General features: G+C 40.5%; 1 protein-coding gene across 1 annotated transcript; it reads right to left on the bottom strand.

Annotated features, from left to right (window-relative positions):
- Positions 1-2990: 2990 nt before the first annotated feature.
- LOC106565679 (integrin beta-7) lies at positions 2991-18706 on the bottom strand. The gene is made up of 16 exons (XM_014133044.2): positions 18674-18706; positions 18222-18339; positions 16409-16488; positions 10258-10453; positions 8954-9124; positions 8576-8817; positions 8241-8396; positions 7998-8093; positions 7233-7322; positions 6588-6734; positions 6270-6460; positions 5652-5878; positions 5331-5538; positions 4586-4779; positions 4088-4248; positions 2991-3756 (listed from the first exon to the last, which is right to left on the bottom strand). Exons 1-16 carry the CDS (start codon positions 18689-18691, stop codon positions 3688-3690), a joined length of 2364 nt encoding a protein of 787 aa, XP_013988519.2. The 5' UTR covers positions 18692-18706; the 3' UTR covers positions 2991-3687.
- Between the last annotated feature and the right edge of the window lie 2224 nt (positions 18707-20930).

The raw sequence follows: 20930 nt of genomic DNA, 5'->3' as shown, positions 1-20930 counted from the left end.
ACGGCATGGAAGAGCACTAGTAAGCCAGTGACTCAGCCCCAATAATAGGGTCAGAGGCAGAGAATCCCAGTGGAGAGAGGGGAGCCGGCCAGGCAGAGATAGCAAGGGCGGTTTGTCACTCCAGTGCCTTGCCGTTCATCTTCACACCCCTGGGCCAGACTACACTCAATCATAGGACCTACTGAAGAGACCGAGTCTACGTCTCTCACGTGGGTAGGCAGATCATTCCATAAAAATTTTGCTCTATAGGAGAAAGCCCTGCCTCCAGCTGGTTGCATAGAAATTCTACTGAACAAAAAGGAGGCCTGCCTCTTGTGACTGTAGCGTACGTGTAGGTATGTACGGCAGGACCAAATCGGAGAGATAGGTAGGAGCGAGTCTATGTAATGCTTTGTAGATTAGCAGTAAAACCTTGAAATCAACCCTAGAGTGTAGAGTGGCTAGCACTGGAGTAATATGATTTCTTTTGGGGGATCTAGTCAAGATTCTAGAAGCTGTATTTAGCACTAACGGAAGTTTATTTAGTAGTCTATCCAGGTAGCCGGAGAGTAGAGCATTGCGGTAGTCTAATCTAGAAGTGACAAAAGCATGGATGAACTTTTCTGCATCATTTTTGTACAAAAAGTTTCAGATTTTTGCAATGTTACGAAGATGGAAAAAGCTGCCCTTGAAATATTCATGATATGTTCGTCAAAAGAGAGATCAGGGTCCAGGGTAACGCCGAGATCCTTCACAGTTTTATTTGAGACGACTGTACAACCATCAAGATTTATTGTCAGATCAAACAGCAGATCTCTTTGTTTCTTGTGACCTAAAAATAGCATCTCTGTTTTACGTTAGTTTAAAAGTAAAACATTTGTCGCCATCCACTTCCTATTGTCTGAAACACAGGCTTTTTGGGGATTTACCATGTTTCATCAAAATGTACAGCTTTTTGTCGTCTGCATAGCAGTGAAAGTTGACATTGTGTGTCCAAATGACATCACCAAGAGGTAGAATATATAGTGAAAACAATAGTGTTCAATGGTCCTTAAATGGAACCTTGCACCCATGGGAGAGAATCCTCACCTGTTTGATGGTGGCAACTTCAACTGCACACAAGTTGCTGAACTTCTTCACAATTCATGCACAGTGGTTGGAGAGTGAGGTAGGGACAGAGTTCCTTTCCTAATGTAGGCTAGTTCATATAGAAATGTATTTTCATCTCCAAAATACCCAGCAGCAGCAGCAGAATTCTAAATACTGTATAGTCTATGTAACAGATAGATAAATTGTTTAGGTCATTCTCATACGTGCTGTGGAGTCTGACGAGAGACTAATCTTAGTTTAATAAAAATGTTGACATCTGTCTGGTTCATGTTTTTTCCTCCTTTATGTAACAGAGAGATCAGTTGTTTAGGTCATTCTCATACTTACTTACTGACTTTATTGTCCCCATGGGGAAATTTTGTTGCAGTGTCATGTACACATTTAAAGTGGCGTTTAAATACAAAACAAAATTGACAATACAACTTTCATTACAGTTACATACCAATAATAATAAAAAAATAATAATAATTGTAATAAATAAAGAAAGAAAACATTTTAAAAAAGACTAGCCTGCTGGCCTTACTGAGTCGATAGGAACATTAGCCTGAGCTATTTAGGAGGGATATCACACCTGGCACAAATGATTGTCTAGTTCTGTTTTTCCTGCTGAGGGGTGCCCTATACCTGCGCACAGAGGGGAGTAGTTCAAAGTCCAGGTAGAGGGGGTGGCTTGGGTCTAAAATGATTTTGTGAGCCTTACGGAGGGCCCTGACCTTAAAGATCTCATCCAGGCCTGACTGTACCTTGCTTGCTGTGGTAATAATCCTTCTCAACATATTTCTCTGGCTGACAGTGGCATTGCCAAACCAACAAACAATACAAAAAGTTAAAATACTCTCAATAAAAGATTTGTCAATATAGTCAATATAGTACAGTCTACATTAAAAGATCCCAGCTTTTTGAGAAAGTACAGTCTCTGTTGGCTCTTTTTGTAGATCAGGTCTGTACATTTACTCCACTGAAGCTTATTGTCCAAAAGGACACCCAAATATTTGTATTCCTCTACAATTTCTATATTCTGACCTCTGATTGATGTTGCAGAGGTAGGTGTTGTACGCTTCCTGAAGTCTATGCACATCTCTTTGGTCTTGTTGGTATTGAGGACCAAGTGTGATTCCTCACACCACTCTACAAAGTCATCTAGGACCGGGCCATGATGTTCCTCGTCATCATGCAACAGGCTGATCAAGGCAGTGTCACCAGCGAACTTAACGGGGTGTCTGTCAGTATGGGAACTAGTACAACTATTAGTGTACAATATGTACAGGAGTGGGGACAAAACACATCCCTGAGGAGAGCCTGTGTTGGTATTGTGCGTATCCGACACGTGGGGACCTATTTTGACTCGCTGTGAGCGTTGGCTCAGGAAGTCCAACAGCCACAAAACCAGCCCCCCATCTAAGGAGAAGTCCCGAATGAGTCTCTGTGCCAGAATGTAGGGCTGGATTGTGTTGAAGGCAGAAGAAAAGTCAACAAACAGAACCCTGACATGGGATTTGGCACCCTCTAGATGTCTATAGACCATGTTAAGGAGGGTAAGAATGGCATCATCAGCTCCTCTGCTAGGCTGATAGGAAAACTGAAACGGGTCGAGAAGCTTCTGGGTGACACTGAGAATATGACTTCAACAATTTTCTCAAGGCATTTCATTACTAAGGATGTCAAGGCAACAGGGCGGTAGGCATTCAGCACAGAGGGATTAGATGCTTTAGGAATTGGTATAATTATTGAGTTTTTCCACAATACTGGCACGTGTTGCTGGTCGAGTGAGGATTGGAAAATGTCTGTAAAAACACCAGCCAATTGTTCAGCACAGTGCTTTAACACTTATTTCTCATAGCCGGTGTGGAGTCTGACGAGAGACTAATCTTAGTTTAATAATAATTTTGACATTCGTCTGGTTCATGTTTTTTCCTTCTTTATTGCCTGCTCATTACACGACAAATTATTTTATTATAATTGATATAATTAAAAACGGTACTATATAATTTCAATCACACAGTGTTCACATAGGCCTACTTAATTAATACACTGTACAGAGAATCATTTGAAATATAATTCAGCTGATAATAATTCGAAAATAATTCATTAAGAAAAACGGAATATAATGCAACACAAACTATATGCACAGACTAAAAAGGAATGACCCTTCACAAGACTTAATAATTCATACTAACTTCAGAACATTTTAACTATCAAATGTTTAAATAAACAGACAAATGCAGAGGAGAAGGAGGACATAAGGAGATGGGGGACTTTATCATGAGAAAAAGACTGAAAGTTGAGAGAGAGTGGAGTGGTCTCACTACTACTTCTGTACAACAAGAGGAAGCAATCAAATGGAAGATAACCAATAAGTGAGTATGGGAATAAACGTGCTGCAAATCATAACTGAAATACGTATTGGACTTGAAATACAGGGAAATAGAATGTAATGTTCTCATGACTAAGTCTTTGATCCTCTTAGCAACAGACGGTTCTTGCGGTTCCCTGAAGTTATGATCGGCATACAGTATGGTCTGGCTTTCACTTATTACAGTAGATCACAGGTTTTCTGGAAGTGAAGTGTTTGTTGGCTTTAGAGTCTAATGGTTTGGATCAGTCCTCTTGTATGTGCATGGGGTTCATAACCACGGTCGTGGCATCCTGGAACAAGGGATTTTTTGTCTGAAACATAAAAGGACCAAACAAGAGAGAAGTTTAGTACTGAGGGAGCATCATGTTATCAACAATCAATTTCAACACCTAACCTTACAAATCTTACATTAAAGACTCATTAAGTTGATTATTTTCTTTAAAATCAATACAAAACAACCATAAGAAGACCAAACACATTCACCCAAATAATGATGAAATCCACTATTCATATAAAAAACTATGAGACTGAGAATAATAGAAAGTTATTTGGTTATGACAAGCAACCAGTTATTGCAGGGACATTTAGCCTATCTCATGTCATGGTGATTCATTGTCATGTGTGTGCTGTTCTTTCTCTCACATCTTCCCAGACTTCGGCCTCCTTTGCTTTGAGGAAGCTGTCATACTCTCTCCGGTAGTGGAACTCTAGCATAAGCCTGCTGATGAGGATCACTGCGATGCCGATGAAGATGATGCTGGACACAGAGCTGCCGATGATCACGTAAGTCCTGTCAATAGAGCCTGCCAGAAATGTGGAGAGGAAGCGTTTGTTGTAGAACATGTGTCCTGACTGAGCCCCAGTTTCCCTGGTCAGGTCACGTGGTAAGGAAAACCCCAATTATAATACAGCTTCAAATATTGAACAAACCTTTTGTCTAATGTAAACAATATTAGATCAAACAACTATAGCAGTATAGGGCAGAACAAATACATCATAGGAATAGTCTTTTCTAGGTGAGCCTAAACGCTAGTAATATTATAAATTGCTCCAATGAGCAGTGAGATCCGAAGAAGTGAAAACATTCGGACATAAAATGAAAATAAAGGATGACGATTAGAGATAAATTGAAGGTCTCACGAGGCAGATCTGCGTAGAAGATCAGGATGTTGCCATCAGGCAACAGCTCTACTTTGTAGGAGATGGTGTCTTTACTGCAGGGGAACTCCTGGGGTCCCTTCATCCAAGTGAGCTTGACTGAGCCACAGAGTTGGCTGCAGTTACTCATTAGGCCGCTACTCTTCTTATTGTTCAATTCACATGTCACACATTCCCTGGACATAAAGACAGGTTAACAGACACGCTGAAGGTACACACACACATTTTGTTGTTCTATCCTCGTGGGAACCTAAAATTAATTTCTATTCAAAATCCTGTTTTCCCTAACCCCTAACCCTAAACCTAACCCTAACCCTTACCCTTACCATAACCTTGATCTTGACCTTAAACCCTAAACCTAACCTTAACCCGTAACCCTAACTCAAATCCTAAGCCTAACTCCTAACCCTTACCCTAACCCTAATTCTAACCCAAACCCTAATTCTAACCCTGACCCTAACCCTAACCCCTGATCTTTAAAATAGCCTTTGTCCTCATGCGGATGTGGGAAATATCCCCACGAGGGAGAATTTTCCTTGTTTTACTATCCTTGTGGGGACTTTTGGGGATTTTAGGTCCCCACAAGGATAGAAGAACCAACCCCCCACACACACTGCATTATTGTAGCAAAAGTAAACTGTTGCTGTACGGTCACTATTTAAGACCTAAGCTTTGTCAACCTGGAAGCTCAATCCAAACTCACTTTAAGTTATTGTCTTGTACTCACAGGAATTTTGGGCATGCGTCAGCAATCTTTGAGCAGTTTATGCCAAAGAAGTCTTTGGTGCACTGGCACTGGTTACACTGGCATGTTCCCTGGCCATTGCACAGCTTCCCAACAGTCCTGCACTGGTCGGTGAGTGTGGAACAGTCACATGCAGAGCCTGTGTAGTTGGCATTACACTTACAGGTTCCACAGTCACACTGCCCATTACCTGCAGAAGACATTACACGGCTGAAAAGTGGGCTGCAATAAAATACAACTAAGGAACACATTCTTCAGCCAATCAAAATGCATGGCAGGAACTAACTGTTTGAGTTTACTCACCACCGCAGAGCATGTTGTTGTGGCGGGCACAGCTGTTGTCATCACATTGGCAAAATTTGTCGTGGTGGGTGCCCCAACAGATACACTTTCCACACTCACAGCTCCCATGCCCGCTGCACAGCTGCGAGGAGTTGTCTTGGCGACATGTTGCGGCCATAGAGTCGGCAGAGGTCATGTCCTTAGGCCGCTCACAATCACACCTCTGACCCAGGTGACCCTCATCACAGCTAAAGGGCATAGTATTTTACAAAAACTATGAAAAGCCAGGGGATATTCTGATACTTATAGTCTATTTTGGGCCAGGAGTTGTTTCTGGTCAGGTTACGTGATCAGAGAAGACTCCTATTCCTACTCATCAGTATCTAAACAACACTTTAATCACTTTCTCTGGATTCACTTTCTCTGGAGAACAATTGGCTTAAATCACCTAAAGTTTTGATAACATACAGTATATCTTTGATACATTTCTTTGACTACAGAAACTAGTTTACTGCCCTGTGGTAACAGTCAGACTGCAGACTGCAGCGGTTTCCCTTACTCTGTGCAGTTTGTAAGCACAGTTCTCTATCTCACCAAACAGGAGGTGCTGTGAGTTCCAGTCATAATTTTAGGACTTGCCTGCAGATGCCGCAGGTGAGCGTTCCATTTTCATTGCAGTGTGAGGACTGCTCTTCTCTGTCTTGGCAGTCACAGTCACACAAGGTTTCCACAGAGACCTTCAGGGTCTCGCTGATGCCCTGCAGTTTTAGGGAAAACGTCTGCTTCTCCTTCAGACATGTTGAAATGTTCAGGCTTACCGTGAAGTTGACCTGGGAGCAAGGGAGGGGTTAATAAGTCTATAAGTCCAAGTTACATGACTAAATCCATTGAAGACATGAGCTTTGTTGTTGTTATTCACATTATGATCACTCCCCCCGCCCCTGCTTTGTGCCAGACCTGCTGGTTGAGCTTGACATTCATGCACTCGCCCCTCCTCTGCCATGGGGTGTTGTCCCCTTTTTCAGGGGTGCAGTGGGATCTGTAGGTCAAGTCCAGACCTGAGGGAGCTTCATGGTGCTCCAGTAAGATGGTGGAGGACAGGTTCTGTGAATAGATATGCATTACTAGATAGAACAACTGATGATGTTACATGTACGTCCATGTGTCCAATAAATGGCATTTCATTGCAAAGCCACTTTTGTTTGTAAGTTATGCATTTGCAAAAGTAGTATATATTTCTCTACTTCTAACATACTCCTATCTAGAGAAATGTAGGTCTATCATGTATGAAACCTTTGAAGTCCTCACTAGGAAGATTTAGACATAATTTGCCATAGCCTATTTTTAGACCTGTGAGAACCCAGCACACACTATATACATCAGTAGGTAACCATGATGCCATGGTTTCCAATGAAAATACGTATGAGAGCTAGTTCTACCCTTTTAGTCTGCAGTGTGACTCATGAGCATAACCACAGACATGCTTTTATTTCCACTTTCAGCATCTCTGTTTCAAATAAAGCACTCCTCTTTTTTTGTCATTGCAGCCATTCGCCATTTTGCAGTAGCTTGTTAACTGTATTCTAAGCTTGAGATACTCACATTGTAGGCCTCTGAGATGAGCAGGACCACGTTGCTGGAGTCGTTCTTCAGGACTCCCACCACTGACTGAGGGATTAGTTTACTCAATGCCTAGAGAAGTGTGTGTGTGTGTGTGTGTGTGTGTGTGTGTGTGTGTGTGTGTGTGTGTGTGTGTGTGTGTGTGTGTGTGTGTGTGTGTGTGTGTGTGTGTGTGTGTGTGTGTGTGTGTGTGTGTTTAGGTATGGGCACAATAGAGAGAGATGGGAGGAGGCATAAATACTGAGGTTAAAGATCCAAGGCAGCTGTTTTTATCTCTATCAAAGCATTTCTGGGTAACAATTAAGTACCTTACTGTGATTGTGTTCAATTAAAATGGTAAAAAAGAAACAAAAATAACTTCTTAGCTAACAGAAGTTTCTCAAGCAAGAATTTTGCTGGGACTGTCTGGAAGTGGTCTTAGTGGGGAACGGAAAAATGAAAACTAGCTGTTATTGGCAGAAAGGTTTGGAACTCTCTTTCTTATTGGTCTATTAATTCATGTCACCAGGCAGGCCAAAACTTCATCCCACCAAAACAGCCTGGAATTTCAGGTGGTCTTTAAAACAGCTCTTTCACTGAAAGGGTATTATCATCATTTTCACAATTTCACAGTATTATTCCAACCTCATAGTGTGGAAATATATAGAAAACACAGAGAAATCATGTTTTTGACTGCATTGGGCCTTTAAACATTTTGTGACATTTTGTAATCTGCTCTTACAAACAACCTCTCCTGTCAGTTCTGACCTTGTAGGCAGCAACACTGTCCTCGGTGACAGCAAAGATGAGCTGGATGTTATTGGCTGCCAGGACCCTGGCAAGCTGGCCAACCGAAGGGTAGTCCTGAGACACATACAGGAAGTGGAGTAAATAACCACAGAAAGACATTGTAGTACCCCAGTTCTCCTGCAATAAATGTTAGCCCCTATCACTGAAACAAGCTCACGGCTTCTAAGTGTTGATCACCCTTCTCCTCTCTTGATAACTCACATATTTAGTGCTATCGTAGAAGCCAGTGTCATTGAGATGGCACATGCCGTCATAAGGCTCGAATATACCAGCCAGCCTGCCATCCCCGGCAATGTGGAAGGTGTCATCTGATGTGTAGACCAGGATCCGGGTGACATTGTTCCAACCAATCACACTCTGGAAGGAAAGACAGAGACACAGAGTGACAGAGATGGTGTGAGGCAAGTAAGAGTGGGAGAGTAAAGAGAGAGAGAAAGAAGGAGAAACCCATAGAAAAAGAAATATGGATGTTCTAGACATCCTTGCCTCCAATCTATAAAGTGGAGGTGACTGTGTTTGGTTATGTATGACACTACCTGGCAGACAGCTGCCTGCATGATTGCATCAAAGCCTGCCTCGGGGGAGTCCAGGTTTCCAGAGATGATCTGGTCGCTGACCCTGGTCTTGAACTTGTCCGCGTCTTCTGTGAGTCTCAGAATATTCTGGAAGCTGAAGGCAGGTTGACAGGTGTTCAGGCGGTTGGGACAGGGGTTATTCTTCTTGGCCTTCACCTGGCTGACGTATGGCAGAGCCACCTTGTCTACAAATGAGCCGAAGCCTGACAGCGGAGAGAGGAGCGGGATAGAGATGGACAGGATGAGGAGAGGTGGCACAGTCGGATGACTACACACAGTTGATTGAAATCCTCACATGAAATCCTATCTTCTGCAAAAGTCTGTCTCCTCAGCACTCACCTATGCGAACCTTCTGGGTGACTTTTTTCAGCGCATAGAGGATGTCCTGGCCTAGGTTCTTGATGGTGTCCAGGTCGTCCTTCATGGAGAAGGACAGGTCCATCAGGTAGTACAGGTCTATGGGGTAGCCCTCGGCTCTCTTGAATGACACATTGAAGGTCTGAGGGACTCCTGAAACAAACGGGTCAGCTAGAACAGTTATCAACTGCAAATACATGCATCACTACAATACTTCACATGATGTCGTTATTTCTATTACTTTGCGCGGCTTCAAAAATAATCATAAATCACCACCACAAATTTCTGATTTCAGACCTGTCTCTGTTTGAATTTCAGATTTCAGACCTGTCCATGTTCATATTTCATATTTCAGACCTGTCCATGTTCATATTTCATATTTCAGACCTGTCCCTGTTTGTATTTCATATTTCAGACCTGTCCCTGTTGGTATTTCATATTTCAGACCTGTCCCTGTTTGAATTTCAGATTTCAGACCTGTCCCTGTTGGTATTTCATATTTCAGACCTGTCCCTGTTGGTATTTCATATTTCAGACCTGTCCCTGTTTGAATTTCAGATTTCAGACCTGTCCCTGTTTGAATTTCAGATTTCAGACCTGTCCCTGTTGGTATTTCAGATTTTAGACCTGTCCCTGTTTGAATTTCAGATTTCAGACCTGTCCCTGTTTGTATTTCAGATTTCAGACCTGTCCCTGTTTGTATTTCAGATTTTAGACCTGTCCCTGTTTGAATTTCAGATTTCAGACCTGTCCCTGTTTGAATTTCAGATTTCAGACCTGTCCCTGTTTGTATTTCAGATTTCAGACCTGTCCCTGTTTGTATTTCAGATTTCAGACCTGTCCCTGTTTGTATTTCAGATTTTAGACCTGTCCCTGTTTGAATTTCAGATTTCAGACCTGTCCCTGTTTGAATTTCAGATTTCAGACCTGTCCCTGTTTGTATTTCAGATTTCAGACCTGTCCCTGTTTGTATTTCAGATTTCAGACCTGTCCCTGTTTGAATTTCAGATTTCAGACCAGTCCCTGTTGGTATTTCAGATTTCAGACCTGTCCCTGTTTGTATTTCAGATTTCAGACCTGTCCCTGTTTGTATTTCAGATTTTAGACCTGTCCCTGTTTGAATTTCAGATTTCAGACCTGTCCCTGTTTGAATTTCAGATTTCAGACCTGTCCCTGTTTGTATTTCAGATTTCAGACCTGTCCCTGTTTGTATTTCAGATTTCAGACCTGTCCCTGTTTGTATTCTGGGAAATACTTCCTTTTAGGAAGAGTCATATAACTCTCACCAACTCTGAGTTTGAAGAGGAGGTTTTGTGGCTTAAGTTGGACCACATTGTCTGAGTTGCTGCTGAGATCATTGTTCTTCAGAAAGACTGGATCTGATCGGGGGTTGATGATGTCCATCTGCTCACAACGCCTGGTCCTCAGAGACTCAGCAGTGTCACACCTCCGCTCACTGGACTCTCCAGACTTCAGGAAGTCCTGTCAGGAGGATGTGTATTATGGTCTTAGTTCAGTGTGTCGGACTAAGGATAGAGAAAATAAAACACTGACTCATACACGTGGGGTGCCAGATTATCATGTGGGTCTGCCTGCTGTCAATCCAACAGATGGGGGTACATCTCTGTATAATTATTATCTTTAAAGATACATAGGACATGTCATTATTATAGATAGGACCTATAGATTAGACTGTTGCTTTGGGGAAGAGGGTTTTGGTTGCAGGGAGAAATGACAGAGTTAAAGTCAAAGCCAACAAACATTTGAATGTATCACCAATATCTTCACTAAAATATATACCACAGAAATTAACAGGAAATGCATGTGGAAATAGAATAGAAAGACGGAAGTGAGTCTGACATCAGTTGCACGACTAGCTTAGGAAACCACAGAGCGCTGGAGCAGAACAATACACCATTCAATTTTCAACCCCAAACTGAGAGCAGGATAGAGAACATACACATGTTGTATAAGACATGAGCACCCAAGCAAGACAGTGTGTTCACTGATTCTAATCAAGACAATCCACTGGGAACACACTGGTTGATTCAACGTTGTTTCCATTCATTTCAATGAAATGATGTTAAACAGCGTGAAATAAACGATGAACTGACACCTGTGCCCAGTGGGATTTGACAGCTGACTTGAAATATTAACTTGAAACAATAAAGCAAGAGCCTCACTGATAATCTTTAAAAATCTAAGCAAAATAAGCGTGAGATAAAATCTGTCCTACTTTCTGATGTCTAATGAAGGATCAATGATAGTGATACATGACTGATGATTCGAGACCATGGGACTATAAGGTTCTGACTGCGCAAAGCATAGTTCTGAGATATTGAGCATTAAAGTTTTGATATCCCAGATCTCAGAGGTTTTGGAGTGAATTCTTCTTTCATAACCCATTCAGGTCCTTACCTTTAGGTACCCAAAGTACAGAGTATCAAAATCTTAAGACATTTGGACATACGTTTTTTTAGGGTGTGCAATCGCAGGTAGAACCTTATGGCTCTGAAATGTCAATCTGGGTTCAGACATAAGGTTCTATCACAGAATGTTCAAATTATTTCAATTTCAATAGATAAGTACAGACATTTAATGATTAAATAAAGAGAATACCCTTCCTTCTTTCTAAACACATCAAATATATTAATTCATGTTCATCACACATTTGTTAAAGCGATAGTTCTCTGAAATGAAAAATACACTATATCCTATGGATACCAAGCAACGTTGTTAAAGCTTAGCTCTGGATGAGTAAACTGACATATTTTTTTCTGATCTATGACACCTAAAGTTAGTAAACTACTTGATAGTTATCAATAAAATGTGGCAAGTTTGGAATTTTATTACAAATTAAAAACAGAAATACCTTATTTACACACGTATTCAGACCCTTTGCTATGAGACTAGAAATTGAGCTCAGGTGCATCCTGTTTCCATTGATCATACTTGAGCTTATTCTACAACTTGATTAGAATCCACCTTTTGTAAATTCAATTGATTGGACATGATTTGGAAAGGCACACACCTGTCTATATAAGGTCCCACAGTTGACAGTGCATGTCAGAGCAAAAACCAAGCTATGAGGTAGAATGAATTGTCCATAGAGCTCTGAGACAGGATTGTGTCGAGGCACAGATTTGGGGAAGGGTACCAAACCTTTTTGTTCAACAAAGCTTCTTGATATGCCACACCTGTCAGGTGGATGGACTATCTTGGCAAAGGATAAATGCTCACTAATAGGGATGTAAACACATTTGTGCACCAATTTTGAGAGAAATAATATTTTTGTGTATGGAAAATTTCTGGGATCTTTTATTTCAGCTCATGAAACACGGGACCAACACTTTAAGGCACCTGTATTTATTTGTTTTTACCATAAAAGCTTATGTTATGGCAATTCTTATGAAAAAGTGGTGGAACATTTTTTGAAATAATTTAAAGAGGACCAGAACCTATGATATGTATAATCAAGGCCTTGATACTACAAAGCCTTGCAGACTATATCTGCTAAATGTCCAGTTTTGAGATGAGTATTTTTTAATTGGAAAAGTTGTTACAAATCTGAATGGAAGACGCGGAAGACATACCGTTTTCAACCGTTGGAACCATTTACTTAATCATTCATGTATATCTTTTTTTCGTCCTTTTTACTTTTGTGCATTATACATTTTTGACTTCATCAATATCATCTGGAATCTGTTTAGAAGACCCAGGATCTATTGCTTTGTTTTACCATTCATCAACTGGAATCTGTGTGACAAACCTGGACCTTTTTGTGAGTAATAAATTACATTTGAATTGCAACTAGAACAATAACTCTCTTAAGTCTTTAAATGGGGAAAACGTGTTGGAACCAGTCTTTGTAAAAGCAGCTATAGCAGACCTGGGTTCAAATCAATTATGCATTGAAGCCACCGTGCAGCCATCTTGGTACTCTTCCTCCATTGTAATTCTTTTGAGGGAAGCTATAGAAATGCATTTATTAATCTCTACATAAGTTAATGACACATTTATTCTATTACAGACACCGTAATGCATACTTTTAAATTATATTATTTAAACATTAAAAAAATTATATACAGTGGCAAGAAAGTATGTGAGCCCTTTGGAAATACCTGGAAAAAGTATGTGAACCCTTGGATTTAGTAACAGGTTGACCTTCCTTTGGCAGCAATAACCTCAACCAAACATTTTCTGTAGTTGCAGATCAGACCTGCACAACGGTCAGGCGGAATTTTGGACCATTCCTCTTTATAAAACTGTTTCCATTCAGCAATATTCTTGGGATGTCTGGTGTGAACTGCTCTCTTGAGGTCAGGCCACAGCACCTCAATCGGGTTGAGGTCAGGACTCTGACTGGGCCACTCCAGAAGGCGTATTTTCTTCTGTTGAAGCCATTCTGTAATTGATTTACTTCTGTGTTTTGAGTCGTTGTCCTGTTGCATCACCCAACTTCTGTTGAGCTTCAATTGGCGGACAGATAGAATTAACATTCTCCTGCAAAACGTCTTGATTAACTTGGGAATTCATTTTTCCGTCGATGATAGCAAGCTGTCCAGGCCCTGAGGCAGCAAAGCAGCCCCAAACCATGATGCTCCCTTCACCATACTTTTCAGTTGGGATGAGGTTTTGATGTTGGTGTGCTGTGCCTTTTTTCTCCGCACATAGTGTTGTGTGTAATATTTTGCCAGTAGCACTGTGGAACAGCCAGGTGCACTTTTGCAAACTTCAGATTTTCAGGAATGTTTTTTGACAGCAGTGGCTTCTTCCGTGGTGTCCTCCCATGGACACCATTCTTGTTTCTCCATTTATAGACAATTTGTCTTACCGTGGACTGATGAACATCAAGGCTTTTAGAGATACTTTTGTAACCCTTTCCAGCTTTATGCAAGTCAACAATTCTTAATCTTAAATCCTCTGAGATCTCTTTTGTTCGAGGCATGGTTCACATCAGGCAATGCTTCTTGTGAATAGCAAACTCAGATTTTGTGTGTGTTTTTTATAGGGCAAGGCAGCTCTAACCAACATCTCCAATCTTGTCTCATTGATTGGACTCCAGGTTAGCTGACTCCTGACTCCAATTAGCTTTTAGAGAAGTCATTAGCCTAGGTGTTCACATACTTTTTCCAACCTACTCTGTGAATGTTTAAATTATGTATTCAATATAGACAAAAATACAATAATTTGTGTGTTATTAGTTTAAGCAGACTGTGTTTGTCTATTGTTGTGACTTCGATGAAAATCAGATCAAATTTGATGACAAATTTATACAGAAATCCAAGTAATTCCAAAGGGTTCACATAATTTTTCTTGCCACTGTATGTATATAAAAACATTGAGCATTTTCAAATACACAACCCACAACAAGTACTTTTATTTGAGTATTTGGAATTATTATTTGTATAAAAAATTGTAATTGAGAGTATTGTCAAATACTTACTTCAAATTCTATTTTCAAAAACCTGGGTTAAATGCATGGGAGTGTATTTGAGTCAGTGTATTTGAGTATTTTCAAAAACTTTCCAAGTGTATTTCCAAATACATTATAATATTCAACTTCAAATAAAAGATATCTGAATATTTGCTTCAAAAGGTATGTGAAAGTAATTGAGATATTTGAAACAGTATTTGAACCCCGGTCTGGTCTATAGAAGTGGCCTTTTGGAATCTTAGAACCTAGCCACTACACTTTGTTTGAGTAGTGCTATGGTGAAGAACCTATGCAGTGCCATACGTCTGTATTTTGAAACTAGTATAAATGGTTGAGGATCTAGAAAGAGAAGATATTCTAACACTTATAACCAGGGGTTGGAGCCGGTTCAGGGAACAGAAAGAACCTGAAAATGATGACATTTTTCTAGGAATAGAATCAGAAATGAAAACAAAAGTGATATATACTGTTCCGGATCAGAAAAGTAATTTTACGTTCCGGTCATTTTTTTATAGTCCCACAAAACATGCAACAAATTGCCTACACAAAGACCTCACTGTCACTCATAAACTTATTCCAGTGTCTACCTGCCAGCTGAAAATCTTTGCCAGTGTGTGTGTGTGTGTAGGCTACCTGCCCCTCCCCTCCCTCCGAACCATGCATAGATTACTGTAGCTACTGACAATTACAGGTGTGATTCAGAAATTAGGTAGAGAGATTTTTAATTAGAGAACGATGGATTATCTTTTCAATGCTAGTTAAGGATACTATAGTTTTCACGTTTCACATTGGATTTATTAATTACAAAAAGGTAAGACGTGTTTTTATTTTAATTATGGTGCCGCTCTGCACACACAAGCTTGTTAGTTAGCTCTGGTCTTGCTCTCGAAAATTCTAGGTGGCATTATGTGTAATGTAATGGAACTGAGAGTCATGATCAACGGCTAGCTCTGGTCCAATGTTAGTTAAGCCAACTCTCTGAAGTTCAAAGACATTCAAAGTTCCTTCATAGAAGCCGCTCCTCCGTAGGTATAATACGGTGGGCCTAATTCAGATAACGCATGTCATAACAACAAGATGCCCAGCGCTTCATGCCCAGCACTCTCCTCACCCGCAAAATTTCATTCGAATGTTATACTCTACACTACACTTGTCTGTCCAATGTATGTACATAGCTTGCCCGCTCCATAGCAAGCTGCTCTATCCATTGGTGAAGTAATTTAATGTTGAGCTAAATGTCATTTTTACTTGTTTTTGGTTTAAAATGGTTCAGAACTTTATATTGCTCTTCGGAACAGTGGAACAGAACCAAAAATATGTTCAGAACGAAACGATTGGAAAATAACTTTTCCTCTAAATGTATGACAATGTGAAGGAGAAATGTAAATATTCACTTGACCTAACTGGCTTTCCGTCAATCTAACCTTTCACACCTCTTATCACCAGGAGGTCAGGATTTTTTTTTTTTTTTTTAAGTGTTTGACACGTCACGTGATCTCTTCCACCACTAAATTTAAGGTCCTGTATAATTCAACCCATAACTGTAAGTAAAATGTCTGCTAAACTGTAGAAGCTATTGAAAATATAACATCCACATAATCTTACATGAGCTTGATGGGACATCATTGTCTATGATCTCACCCAAGTTGCAAAAGATTTTCACCATTCAGTCTGCAGTGAAGACCCACTTCCCCTTGTTTATCTTCTTCTTTTTTTCCTCTCTGTATTGTTGGGAAGGACCCGTAAGTAAGCATTTCACTGTTAGTCTACACCTGTTGTTTACGACGCACGTGACAAATAATTGTATTTGATCCTATTGTAAGTAGCTCCTACAGTGTGAATTCCCTAATGCCGTTGTCCCACATTTTGTCCACAGAGAAGCCAACTCACAAAGCAATCAAGTCCAAAGTATAGCAACACTCAAGGATAAAACATGCAACAGTTTGAAACAAAGAAATGAGGTAGCAGCAGCAAGCCAGATGATGCATGATAAAGCTGACCTTGTGTTTGCACCAGGCACATCCAGGGCTCCTCAGGCAAGCTGAACATGAGGGCTGGGACACACATCCTTGGGGGACCCCTGATACACCAAACACAACAGTGACATCAGTAATGATCCCTGACTCTCTCAGGCACAAATTCACAGCAGAGGTCTAGGAGGGTCTGCTACAAGGGCGAAATTGTGGTGTACATATTGGGGTGGATGAACAGTAGACGGTGGATCCAGGTGATACCCCCTCTGTTTGACATTTTAAAACACATTTCCTGCAGTTCTATTATGCCTCTCTTGAGGGGGATGTTGAGGGGGATGTAGAGGGGGATTTTGAAAGTATACGTGGAAGTATAAGTGGAAGGCCCCCCTAACTGATTATTTTTTGGGGAAAAACAGCAAATTTCCTGCATTTCAACACATTTTTCCATGGGGCAGAGAGAAAAATGTGCAGTCTTATAATGTTGTTCTTCACATTTTGTAATGAGTCTGAGAGAAAACGTTGCAGTTTTAAGTTAATTTCCTGCTACTTTACACATTTTGCCATGAGGCTGAGAGAAAATGTTGCAGTTTTAAAGTAACTCTCTGGTGAAAATCTCACTTTAAAAGTTAATATTCTGCTAACTCCTACCCAAATAATGTTGTTGACCCTATACTCATATTTGTGGCCAAAGCATAAATTGGAGGAAAACAAAACATATATCTCAAATAGATTGTTTAAAAAATGCTTGCCATTTCCTCATAGAAGATGATGTGAGCTGACCAATCAGGGGTCTACTTGCATATTTATTTTTAATGACCGGTAAACGCCCACACCAGCCTGTTGTTGGGGTACTACCACACCATTCTAACACAGAAAAGCGGCTTTTTAACATACTTAATTACAATTTTTTGGAAAGAAAACTATTTCACTCATATTCTAATTAATGATAAGTCATATTTTATAGAAATCTGGAAACACTGGACAGTTACTTTTTTTTAGGTTGACTTTGGGCAAAAACGTAAAACTAAATAAAAAGTATTTAAACTGTTTAATTGATCAATACACCGTCATACCAGGTAATTTAACGCTTAAAGTAAATGGATGAATAATATAAGGTATTTGCCATTTCTTACCACAGGCTGCTGAGGGGAGGACGGCTCATGATAATGGCCGGAACGGAGCAAATGAATTGGTATCAAACACCTGGAAACCATGGAAACCATGTATTTGATGTATTTGTTACCATTCGACTAATTCCGCTCCAGTCATTACCACAAGCCCGTTCTCCCCAATTAATGTGCCACCAACCTCCTGTGTTTCTTAACGATCTCTACAGCTTCCGTCCAAAAACCAATCCTCTGAAATGACGTCAACACATACTGGAGGAGTTACTGGATAGCTACAAGTAGCTATCTTAGCTAACGAACTAACTACGTTGGTTGTGGCGCCCATGACCAGAAAGACACATTGATGAACCACCAAAGGCACACCCCATTTCTGTTTGAAAGTTGGACTGTTTTCGTGCCCAAAGTTGACCGTTAAAGCAAGGGCCTGTTCCCCGTGGCAATTTCGCCTATGGTTTGCTAAATTAATATTGGGGAAATACTGCTCTCATAACGGACCTGCCATTACCCATGTCTGCCTTGTGCCAGGTACCAGTACCAGGATTGGGGTCAATGCTTGTCAATTCCAGAAGTGAATTCTTACTCAACGATTTCAAAAACACCATTGGAAATAAATTACACTTTGTAATTATTGAATAAGAATTTCAAGTCAATTCCTCTATTAAAATGATATACCCCCAACCCTGACTAGTAGTTGTAGATGGGAATGCACTTACCTTGAATTTGGTTCTGTCCCACACAGTACAAGAGAAAGGTCCCTAATATAAAGATCCCAACCATTGCCTGAGGATTTAAACGGAGTGAGCGATAGACAGAGTGGATGAGAGTCTTCTTCTAGAAAGAGAAAGTCAAGAGAGAGTTGTGAGAAGACAGGGAGCAGGAGGCAGGCACAGAACACAGCAGACAGGCCACTTCCCCTTGAGTTCTCACAAGTTGTCAACCACACACCCCACAATGTTCATTTTGTCATGTTTTTGTAGTCGATCCTCTTCGATAAGGAGAAAAAGAATCACTAAATAATTTTGAGCCACGTCTCCTTAATGTGAGAAATTAAACTCAAAGCTAAACCAAACCTTATTTCTAATTCAGAAACGTTCCCTGGAGCTTCCAATATTGTTATGATCGTAATAAATAATTGTAGTGATTTGAATATCACTCTTACGCTTACAAACACTTGCTTTCTCATCCACAGCTACTGTACACCCAACGTTCTTCCACAGCTACTGTAAACCCAACGTTCATCCACCTACTGTACACCCAACGTTCATCCACAGCTACTGTAAACCCAACGTTCATCCACCTACTGTACACCCAACGTTCATCCACAGCTACTGTACACCCAACGTTCATCCACCTACTGTACACCCAACGTTCATCCACCTACAGTACACCCAACGTTCATCCACCTACTGTACACCCAACGTTCATCCACCTACTGTACATACATTACACATACATTTCAAGGCCTGCTTAGAACTTGTCTTTAGGGCATCATAGCCTCACATCTATGGGCTTCATTAAGGATTTGCTCTCTCTCTCTCTCTCTCTCTCTCTCTCTCTCTCTCTCTCTCTCTCTCTCTCTCTCTCTCTCTCTCGCTCTCTCTCTCTCTCTCTCTCTCTCTCTCTCTCTCATAAACACGCTACAGATGTTCTGGGAAGGAAGTTGGTTGGTGTCTGAAATGGGTCAGGCGTTGATTAACACAAACTACAGACCGCAGATCAAATATTGCAGCTTGTTTGACTAGCTGGGTGACAGCCTTTGGTCACAAAGGGGCCGATTCAGACTTAATGGCCCCTTTGTGACCTTATGAAATGTGCGCCTGACCGGCCCTCCAACTGATAATTACTGAAGAAAATCAGTATTTTTTTTTGCCCACGCTACAGAAGGCTATATCGGTCCGCTAATACAGGACTAGTAAAGGCTCAGTGCACTACTTTTGTAAATAAATATTTTTTCCTCAAATAAAATGATATAGATATATATACATTTATTCTGATTTTTAAGGGGGTGCAGCACCCTCAGCACCCCTACTTCCTGTGGATAAGTCTCCATCCAAAACGTATATTTGGCTGGCACTAGCGTTTCCCCATGCTTTAAGAGCAACTGAACGTAATAAGCAACTTATTGTTTTCAAAACGGTCTATGTGGCATCGATATGAGTCAAAAAAAAATATTTTAGTGTCAACATGTACTACAAAGTGTAAATAGGATCATTTTGGTCATAAAGTCAGTCTGGTCCAAAACGGAGATTTGGCGATAATTAGGAAAAATGTGTATGTCATGGAATGAAGGGTATTGTAACAGTTTTCTCTTTGAGTTGGGCTTTAAATCCTGCCCACAGTTGGCAGCGCCCAAGTAATCATCAATCCGGAGCGCAGCTGCATGCGGCCAGATCATAATGCCCACGGTCAATTTGGTTTGACATTCGATTTCCCTATGGGGCTAGTTATGGACCATCAGTAAATTACACAATATTATTTAAAAATGTCAATAGCTCCACATTTCAATTACTTAACCTCAAACCAACCATACATTTTAGAAATGCATATACACATATTGAAAGCATTTAATGAGACAACTAAAAGGTGTACAACATGAAAATATTGTCCCATTTACATTGTGTAATTTATTGACTAGCACCACAGATAGGCTATCCAAAGTCAAACCAATTTTGCCACAGTCTCACTCAGCCAGCTGAAGCTAATTGGCAAAAGAAGTTGGCTAGCTTGCTAGCTAGTCTAGGCTACTTCCAGACACAAGACCTGGTTAGACTGTAACTGTGTACTGTTTTGGCAGAGTGAAAGTACAAACACTTCCCACATTCAAACACACACTAGAGACACCCACACCAAAGCACGTCTCCAAAACACAAATTGTTCTCAGTTGCATTTTCTAATGAGGAGAATTGAAACTGAGGCTAAATCAGGAAGTTCAGCCCCCTTTAAATTCAATGTCAGAATATGCATATGGGAGACTGGGGTAAATTGAGCCAAAGGGGTATGTTAAGCCACCCTTGTTTCAAGCAAACCATACACAAAATGTATAATTTGACCAAATATTTAGGAAGAGGTCATAATTTCATGGAGTCTGAAGAGTGGTAAGGAAGTTAGGCCAGAGTAAAATTAATCTATTGTGTTAGAGGTTTCATGATGCTTGTATCTAAACCAAAGTAGATCATTTTAACAGTTGGGGTCTTTATAAGCTTCAATGTCCTAAACCTAGCATGAAAATGCATCCTTGTAGCTGTGTGGGCTAATATAGTCAAAATGTTTGCCTTGGGGTAAGTTAAGCAAATTTAAGTGTTTTCTTCCCAGGCGTAATGCAAAGCATTATTGCTGGGATATGATGTAACAACACGGCGTGGCCCATGATAAAGTATTTTAAAAAGTACAGTGTTTTTTTAGGTGGTACTGCAGATATAGCT

The sequence above is a fragment of the Salmo salar genome, chromosome ssa12 (genome assembly GCF_905237065.1).
Source record: "Salmo salar chromosome ssa12, Ssal_v3.1, whole genome shotgun sequence".
Classification (NCBI taxonomy): domain Eukaryota; kingdom Metazoa; phylum Chordata; class Actinopteri; order Salmoniformes; family Salmonidae; genus Salmo; species Salmo salar.
The sequence above is the reverse complement of the archived record's forward strand: the minus strand, read 5'-3'. Positions and strand labels throughout refer to the sequence as shown.